Raw genomic sequence first — 10,204 nt, forward strand, 5'->3', positions numbered from 1 at the left:
ATTTGCACCACAGACAATCTATAAAAACAAAAAATTTTAAAAGATGCATTAAAAAAAACATTTAAACATTCATAAAAGTTTTGAAATAAAAGGGGTTGTCAAATTATAAAAAGGTTGGAATTTAAACACTGTTAATTAGCCCGGTCTCTATTAAAAACTTTATCACTCGGCTGACACTATCAGGGTCGTCTCCTAGGATGTGCCCTAGGTCTCCTCCGATGTTCAGCCGATGGCGCACAGAGCGGTATTTCTCACAATCAGTCAGGAGATGTCTCACAGTAATGGGAGAGTCGCAAACATCACATAGGGGTGGAATTCTCTCTTCGGTTAACCCTTTCCGGTCCAGTGAGTCCAAATGGAATCACGTCGCTTTCCTGCTTCGAGCATCAATTCAAATCCCCCGCGGACTCTATTTAGCGTTAGCGGCCGTAGTACATAGTGCCACCACCAGGTTTTATGACTCGCCGTTCAAGAATAAATACGATCTTCAGCTATTGATGAAGATTGCTGCACATGTGCTTGTGAGTATTCTTCGGAGTTCATCGGCGGAGTTTTACATGAATGAAAAACGGAGGTAAGTGCAGTATTTTGACCATAAAAATTAAGAGCTCTTTCGACATTGTTTGACATTGATTATAAGAGATTTTAAGCTTCTGCGAGAGGAAATGTCTTTGTAATTTTATAAAATATAACATGATTCCATTTGGAATCAGTGGCCCAGATGTATGTGTTAAGTTTGACCGAGTTTGCAAAGCATCATTTTACTGAAAGTAAGCTCATTAGTTGAGATCCAACGAAATAGTTGGTATTTTAAATACGAATTAGAATTGACGGAACGTGTTAATTGAATATCTCATGAACGGAATTGTCTAATTGTTTTTTCAGTGTATTTATGTTTAGTAAAGCCACAGGGATTTTGGAAAATAGATTTTATTTTCACCGAATCATTTCCATTTCAGACGATGGCGACATCATTGACGACTAAGGAAATAGTGTACATTTTAGAAGGTGACATCTCTGATATTGACATCTCAGATGATGAAGACATCTCAGAGGAAAACCCGGATTGGCTTTTGAATAGAGAAGCAGTCGGACCTGACGTTATGAATACCGAGGTACAGGGTTTTCCGAACATCCCTGATGTCGGACTTGCTTTTGAAGTAAATAAGTGTAGTGATGATAGTGATGATGATGACATGCCTTTGGCACAACGTTATCCGCATCTAATGAACCAATCGCAGAGAAAAGTAAATAGGTCATTATGGACTTATGAAGACCTAGGTTATGTTGATTCCTCATGTGACTCTCAATTTTCACCACCTCCTGATGAAATTAGCACCCCATTTTCATATTTCAAGCTTTTTGTTGATAATGATATGATAAGTAATATTGTAGAGCAAACTAATCTCTATTCAGTGCAGGAAAAATGCCAAAATGTAAACACTAATGACAAAGAAATACATCAGCTCCTAGGAATTCATATGATTATGAGCATTGTCACAATGCCAAGTTACTCCATGTTCTGGAGTGAAAAGTCGCGATATGGTCAAATTGCAGATGTCATGTCTCGCAATAGATTCAAAACTTTGCGAGGTAATCTACATTTTAATAATAATGACAATATGTTGTCCCGTGATGATCCTGCTTACGATAAACTGTTCAAAATCCGGCCATTTTTAAATGCTCTAAGGAAAAACTTCCTGAAAGTGGAACCGGAAGAGCATAATTCAGTGGATGAATTTATGATTCCTTTGAAAGCTCATACAGCATTGAAGCAGTATATGAAAAGCAAACCACACAAGTGGGGAGTGAAGGTTTTTGCTCGTGCAGGGGTTAGCGGATTTGTGTATGATTTTGAAATTTATCTGGGCAAGCAAACTAATGTAAAAGAATCTGGTCTTGGAATCAGTGGTGATATTGTCATTCGGCTAGCAGAAAATATCCCTAAGCACAAAAATTTCAAATTATATTGTGATAACTGGTTTTCCTCGCCTAAACTATTCTCGCAACTAAGGAAAGATGGTATTTTAGCTGCAGGAACTATCCGTAGAAATAGGCTAGGGCAATGCACTTTGAAAAGTGACAAGGAGTTGAAAAAACAAGGGAGGGGTAGCTTTGATTATAGACTTGAGAAAAGTGAAAATACGTTTGTTTTGAAATGGCTGGACAATAAACCAGTGTATTTAATTTCCAACTTTGTTGGGGCTCATCCTGTGGAAAATGTTCGACGCTGGTCTGTAGCAGAAAAAAGGTACATAGACGTGCCACAGCCAAATATTGTTCGTGCGTACAATAAGCATATGGGAGGAGTCGATAAACAAGATATGCTTCTGGAACTTTACAGAACAAACCTCAAAGGGAAGCGTTATTACCTCAGGGTGATTTTTCACTTCATCGACCTCAGTGTTGTAAATGCTTGGCTGTTATACCGCAGACATTGTGAGCAATTGAAAGAAAAATATATGCCCTTGATTGAGTTCAAATTATCTGTAGCTCATGCATTACTCTACTTTGGTCCCAATATCTCTAATAAGAGAGGAAGACCATCTTCATCACCGAGTGTGGAGGGAAAAGGAGTGGCGAAAAGAACTTTTACACCACGGCCGGTGGCCGATGTTCGATTCGATGGGATTGATCATTGGCCTTTGCATGTAAATACTAAAAATAGATGTAAATTGTGCATAAAAAGTTATACGCGAGTGAAGTGCGAGAAATGCAACTTACCATTGTGCTTCTCCAACGAAAAAAACTGTTTCAAAACTTTTCATGTAAAATGATATATTTGTCCCCTGTATTTCATGTAAAAGGTAATATGTAATCTACATGAAGTTCAAAAATTTGTTTTATTAAATAAATTGATAATTTAACAATGTAATTTGTACATTATTTACAAATTTTATGTTGTTTTAAACCTGTATACTATTTAAATGAAACTTCAGTTAGAACGGAAATCATTGCTTTCAAAAAGGCCACTGATTCCATTTGGAATCAGGTCTGAAATTTTGTATTAATATATATTTGAACGCACTAAAGATTCTCTGCACATATATAACACTTTCAAAGTCATTTTAGTGCAGTAAATAAATTTTTTTGCTGCATATTCATTATTTGGACTGGAAAGGGTTAAGAGGTACGAGTGGGTCAGAGCGCAGTGCCCAATTCTCAATCGTGCGATTGCGACCTCCTCCCTGCGGTTCCTCCTGACAGACCAACCAGCAATCATTGATAACATCCTCAATAAAGTCCGGAAGAAATTGGACTTATCAATGGTGTCCTCGCTCTCCCCTATCAACACTTCAAAAAATTGGTGTAGGATTCCCTTCCTGGAAAATATTTCTCATTCTGTTACCTCCTGCTTCCCGAAAGAAAAATACAGAATTGCATATTAAACCCCTCAACTCTCAAAACATTGTTACCCAACTGCAAAGATCGTATCCTTCCAGAAAAAAGAAGTTGCCTGAAGTGCGACGATTGTAGTATGAAATACATCGGCAGAACGGAGAGAAGTGTTCGCATCAGAGTAAGTGAACATCACAATGGTTTCAAGAAGAAAAAAGAGCAATACAAGTTCGCCAATCATTTATTAGATTGCAAACACAAAAGTGATTTCAAGCCGAACATCCTCCACTCATTGTCAGAAGGAAACAGGAGGAGACTCGATGCCCTAGAAGCGAAACGCACGTCGTAGTACAAAGAAGATCTTGCAAATTTTTACGAATGGAGCCTCACGCAAGCAGGACCACGGATGTAAAAATGTGCTGCGACTACAAAAATTTTTTGCTAAGGATTTGGATTACCACGAGCTGACAGAGAAAGTACGCTGAAGAGAGCAAAAAGAAATTTTGGGCGAGTTAGTGCAAGATAATGGTTACCGTAGATACCTACAATAGTTTCCATGTTATTGACTATTGAATATTTCCTATGGCAATGAGTTCATCGTAAATTATAGTTGATTTATTTTGGTGTTACCGGCCATGAGACGAAAAAATCGTAAGTACATTTGCATTTAGATACGAATTTCAATTAACATCATTTAGTTAGAACAATTATTAACAACATTTATGACTGTTAGTGCAATTCATATCAATGTGTTCTTTTTTTAAGGGAATGTTGCTGCTGAAAAACTACAGTTATCAGATGATGTTAGCCAGCCTGCTGAACCTTTAGATTTAGGTTATTATCCTTTATCTAAGAATTTAGGATGGGGTTTAAAAGTCGAACACACAATCAAGAAATCTTTTAAAGTATTGCACTGGGTGATGAGAAACCTCAGAGGAAGCACCAGGGCCACCAAATAAATGGCCTACAACCCTAGTACGACCAACATTAGAGTACGCACCTCTTGTCTGGGACCCACATGTTACAGGTGAGGTCAAGAAATTGGAGAAGAAGAAAAGCTGCTAGGTATGTGTTGGGAAAGCATAAAAAACGTAGTGTTTCAGAAATGCTCCGAGTTCTAAGGAAGGAGAGTTTACAAGAGAGGAGGAAAAGAAGCAGGCTATGTGGCATGTTTAGAATAATGAGTGTGGAAAAAGCATGGACAAAATTTTACCCAGCTTTGTTGGAAAAAATGATCACCAGTTTAAGAAAAAGTGCCTATCACAAAGGACAAATGCGAAGCAATTCTCCTTCTTGAATAGGACCATAAGGGAGTAGTAGTAGTGGTGTTTCTTTTACAGGGTGCGTCGGCGGCTAAGGCCATGTTGCACCACTCACTGACTAGAATTGATCGGGACATAAGGGACTGGAACGACCTACCAGCAAAACTATTTGAGCCCTTCCCGAAAAATTTACATAGTTTTAAAAAGCGGTTGAAGAAGTAGGGACCAAGGGCTTTTATAATGTTTTCTATTGTTTTTGCAACATATGTACATGTTACCACCAGGCCAATGGCCTACTTGTAACAATTTAACAATAATAATATTCTGATCGAATCACAAAATCAGATATGATCCATAAATATTTATCTCCTAAAATATTGGAAAATGTTCACTTGCTAGATCATTATTCTGTGACGGATTTACTAATCGTAGCAGTAGGGTCAAGTTCTGGGTATTCACATGCATATGATTCTATAAAAGTATACGGTATTGAACTTGGGTGAGTAAATAGAATTTTTCTGTCACCTTGAAGTTATGCCTCTAAAAATTAATCACCAGATTCTGTTGATTACGTGATATTAAGCAAAGGTTATAAAATGATAATATTTTTATATTTACTATTGATGGTGCAACTTTCATACTAGCAATTGAGAAAATAGGAGGTGGCATTTTTAGATAATATTATGATTGAAGATGATTTTAATTATTTAGAAGACCAAAACAGTGACTATTGGCCAAAATATTGTGCGAGTGGATCATAAAAAAAGTAAAAATTATATTTGATTGTTTCAGCTTAAGTACCTGCTCCCATGATACCCAGCGTTGAGGCTGATGCCAACAGGTCACCTGTTTCTGCTGAAGTAAGGAGAGGGCGGAAACCAAAAGGGACACCTTACTACCGAAGTAAAGGTGTCCAGACCAACATCGGTCACGGTGTAAAACCTAAAGTGGTGGATGGAGGCATCTCACCGGCGAAACACTTGCATATGAATGAGCAGAAGGCTAGGCTAAACGTGGAAAGTATTTATTCATCTGTTTCTTCTCTTAGCTCATCAGAAAGCCAGTCTGACTGTGGCAGTTAATATGAGCCAAAATCGGATTCGGATGGCGAATCGCACAGTTTTGGTGTACAGGAACTAAAGGTTACTCGATTTTACAATGAGCATGATGGTATGCACCACATGGGTGTACCTAGTGAGTTTTTATTTTTGCTAGGCATATTGAAAAATAGAACATCATATAGCAGTTATGCCTAGAGAAGATGGATGATCTCACTCTTACTTTGAGAAAGAAAAGGTGGAATTTCCCTTTCGACACATTGGGACATCAGGACGGCCCTATGCAGCGAGGTTCTTCAACCGGAACATAAAATCTGTAGCCTCTGCCATGAGACAGTTTATAAGATTGTTACCTCCCCGGGCAGTTGCTGAAAATTTACCTGTGGCATCTTGAGATGGATTTAAATCAACATTTGTGATTATTGACACATTTGGAATTCAAATTGAGAAACATACAAATCCATTTGATCAATCAGAAACTTATTCTGAACACAAAAAATGCAATACTTTTAAGTACATAAAAGATAAACCATTAGATAAACGACAGCAGGTGAAAAGCATCACCTTATGGGACCATAATTTTCATATCTAATGGTTTCTAAGGGAGATTATCGGATATCCAGGCGACGAAAGAGAGTGGCTTTCTGTCACAACTTGAAAAAGGTGTAGATGTCATGGCTTACCGGGGATTTAAAGGACTGGAGTGTCTGCTGATGGAGCAGGGAAGTAAATTAATTAGGCCTCCAAGTGTGATTAATGGGGAAATTTTGAATGAAACAGTGTCTATGTTTGGGAAAAAAGTAGCGAGTCTGAGAATCCACATTGAAAGATGCATTGGGAGGTTAAGGGCATACAAATTTTTCGATCCCCGTTCCACAGCTCGGCGGCCGTTGAAACGTTGGCAGCAATGTCCACCCTGACCCGGCTGATTTCTCGAGAAGACTTCATCAGGAGTTCTTAGAGTTTTCTATTTTTTCCCTCGAAAGAGAATGGATCATGGGTCCCCTATGGGCCCTAATTTGTAAATCATTGCATAAATGGGTCAGTAGGTTTCATTTGTACAACTTTTTAGCTTGCCAAACTACTTTTGGAAAAAACCGTTTACCATATCAGCAAGTAATGGGCATAACTCAAGTTATATCTTGAAATACTTTTTGGTAGAAAAAAACAATGACAGATGTCAGCATAGATAGATATTGAATGTATATTTTAGGGATAATTCCATCAAGGCAAACCAGGCTTTTAAAAATGAGCCAAGATACTTACTCGAATGCTTTTCATAGGTTCATTTCTGTTAGTCTTTTTGGATTTCTTACTATGGACGGAGGACGGGTGACCTGATGATGTCGCGCAGCGATGAAACTGGTCGTGTTAATAAAATTAATGTGAAATTTACAAAGTTTTTTCATTCTAATATGGACGGAGGAGGCTGAATAGCTTTCAGACGACTGAAATTTTGTGTTCCAGCCAATGAAGTACTCTTTACCAAATAAGTACTCTTTACCAAATAAGTACTCTTTACCAAATAAGTACTCTTTACCAAATAAGTACTCTTTACCAAATAAGTACTCTTTACCAAATAAGTACTCTTTACCAAATAAGTACTCTTTACCAAATAAGTACTCTTTACCAAATAAGTACTCTTTACCAAATAAGTACTCTTTACCAAATAAGTACTCTTTACCAAATAAGTACTCTTTACCAAATAAGTACTCTTTACCAAATAAGTACTCTTTACCAAATAAGTACTCTTTACCAAACGACTTCATTAACCCGTTAACGCCTAGCGGTACCAAATGGTACCAGCTGGTAGTGCAGCGCTAAACGTAACTTTTTTTGTCATTTATCGTAATTTGCTAGGGTTTTTGAGAGTTTTAAATTAAAAAAAAATATTTACATTAAAATTTTCCGAAAAGTTTGCTATTTTAAAGCTGTAATTAACGCATTTAAAGCCGTTGTGTCACTCCCTTTCATTGTACTTCTCCATGGCTTCCCTTCTTCTGGTGTATGCGATGGCAGCATTTCCAGGCCTCCGCAGCTCTAAGCTTTTTTGGTATGCCACGGTGTGTCGCTGTAGATTACTTTTACAGCGCCTCCACCGGTCTGTTCGCCCGTCGCTCAGTTTCCAGTTTGTCTTCGTTACGTACGGATCTCGGAGCGAACTGAAGATTATAAAGATGGCTGACGTACCGTTAGTTTGCTCCGGCAAGAGGAAGCGTGGGCAATACTGCATTGTGGCGTGGTGCAGCAATTTTTTTGGTTGCCGAGTAGACGATAGAATTTCTTTTTTTAGTTTTCCGAAAGAGCAACAAAGGTAAGCATTTATATTATCCCTTAGATAATTTAACTTAAGAATGTGCATTTTTCCGTGTTTCATCGGTAATTATTGTGATTTTTCCCAGTGCTGATGAGTGGTTGAAATTCGCCCTACGTGAAGACTTGCGTGGGCGGAACTTGAAAAACTTGAGAATATGTAGCAACCACTTCCTATAGCGCGATTTTAAGTCGAAGAGCCCACGTGTTCTCTTGAAGGTGGATGCTATTCCGTCTCAGTATGAACGGCTATCAGCTCAAGATTCCGGTGAGTTTTACGTAATCGAATGGGTTCGCCTATACGAAAAAATAGTCCATGGCTATTTCCGTGCTCATTATTTTTAGTCAGTGATAGACGAGCGTCGGCGTCGGTATTTTCTTTTTCAAGGGTAAGATTGATGTCATAAGAGGATTCTGGGCATATTATGAAACTTCGAGTAAAGATGTAAATATTATATTTATTTCCTGGAAACACTCACTTGCTGCTGGGATGCCTAATTTTTGCCGCAACTACGGCTATGTTGGAATGAAAGTGAAGTTTCGAATGCGAAGAAGTATCTACTTCGTCATAATCATGCCTTGGTTTTGTAAAGAATCTACTATTTACGACATAGACTTGCTTCTGTTATCGTAGAATATGTACCAAATATATCTTAGTGGAAGTTCGCGTAAACATGTTCACCTGGTTTTAAAATTGGGACTAAATTTTATTCAGGTGTAACAGTTTCTCCAAGAGTGGGACTTGTTTTCCACGGAAACTTCTGTAATTGTTATAGCTGTCTAAGTATTGAATATTTGGGCACTGCTTGTTAATATTTATTTAATTTTTTCATTAATTTCTGTAAAAGGCAAGCTATAAACTGGCTTTCCATTATCCATTGGTGTTGTTTTATACAGAATAATGGAAGTAACTGTTTCATGGATTGATGTTTCAGATGCTGCAATAAACAAGGAGGTTGATTCCTCTTCTGCTCGTGTTGCCCTTGAAGCGGTCATCATCCCAAATAGTAAGTTTTTGAGTAGTAATGCTTCAAACAAACATTTATATTAATTATAATCTATAGCCATTCCTTGTTTTTCTCTCCATCAAAATCCTTACGGAGCTCTACCTGTCACTGTAAATTTTCCCTGTTCCCTGATTTAATTGATTGGTTAATTGTAGACTCTCTTTGAATGTTTAGCTAATTTGCACTGTTCCTTCTGATTTAGGCCCAGAGCCATCCTACATTAACGTTGAGACTGAGGAAGGTGGTGATGGTGATATGGAAGATACGAGACCAGGAACTCCATTAGCAACCCTAGCAGGCACTCATGGTAATTTCATTATGAAGTGCCTTAACATTAGTTCGTTTCTTTTCTAATTCATTTATCATTATTTTCCACTGAAAATACGGTAACAATTTTCAGGTTCTGTCACTCCAAAATGTCGCTGGTCAACTAGAAGTGTTCCAACCCCAAGAACCAGCAGAAGGTTGGCTAAATACAAGCGGACGATAAGTCGCCCTCGCAGTAATTTGTTTAGGGCCAAAGCTAAACCACTTGGGGCAAGTCCAAAGGTAGAGCGACAGACTTTGGTAGACTTGGGGAAAAAATATTTACATAATAGTGCTCACCAGCTCTTCATGGCCCAATTGCAGGTAAATGGTATTGGTAAGTATGGTCGTCGTTGGCGTCCTACATGAAAGATTTTGCATTATCTTTGTACTATCATGGACCTAAGGCATACAGGTTCCTACAGAAAACACTTTGTCTTCCGTCAGTACGGTCATTGTTGAACTGGCAGAAGGAGGTTATTGTGAAGCCAGGCATTGATGATAATGCCTTGGCTGCGCTGGAGAAACACTCCAAAAACCTTACAGGTTCTGATCAGCTAGTTTCTCTAGCAATTGACGAAGTATCAGTGAAAGAAAGTCTGTATTATGATTGTGGTGTAGATTTTTAGGTTATTGTAATTATGGTGATGGAGTGGAGCCAACCATTGGGAATCATTGCTTAGTTGTTATGGTTAAAGGTATTAGTAAGAAGTGGAAACAGTGCCTTGGCTACTGGGTGACCCACAGTGGCACAAGTGCAGATGTGCTGCAGGAAATAGTATTAGAATGCATAGTTAAGCTGTGCAGGGTACATTGTTAAGCTTGTAATTTGTGACCCCATAATTTGAAGATACGAAGAAATCTAGGGACAACTACCAAGAGGCCTTTTTTCATGGCAAATGGTCAGCGCGTTTACTTC

At 38.2% G+C, this 10,204-nt stretch overlaps 1 protein-coding gene across 1 annotated transcript; it reads left to right on the plus strand.

The window, feature by feature from the left end:
• The first annotated feature begins 337 nt into the window (after positions 1 to 337).
• On the plus strand, positions 338 to 3,121 carry LOC124158005 (piggyBac transposable element-derived protein 2-like). Its single transcript, XM_046533148.1, has 2 exons — positions 338 to 574; positions 960 to 3,121. The coding sequence occupies exon 2, from the start codon at positions 963 to 965 to the stop codon at positions 2,775 to 2,777; it is 1,815 nt and encodes a 604-aa protein (XP_046389104.1). The 5' UTR covers positions 338 to 574; positions 960 to 962; the 3' UTR covers positions 2,778 to 3,121.
• The last annotated feature ends 7,083 nt before the right edge of the window (positions 3,122 to 10,204 follow it).

This window comes from Ischnura elegans, chromosome 4 (assembly GCF_921293095.1).
Source record: "Ischnura elegans chromosome 4, ioIscEleg1.1, whole genome shotgun sequence".
Taxonomy (NCBI): domain Eukaryota; kingdom Metazoa; phylum Arthropoda; class Insecta; order Odonata; family Coenagrionidae; genus Ischnura; species Ischnura elegans.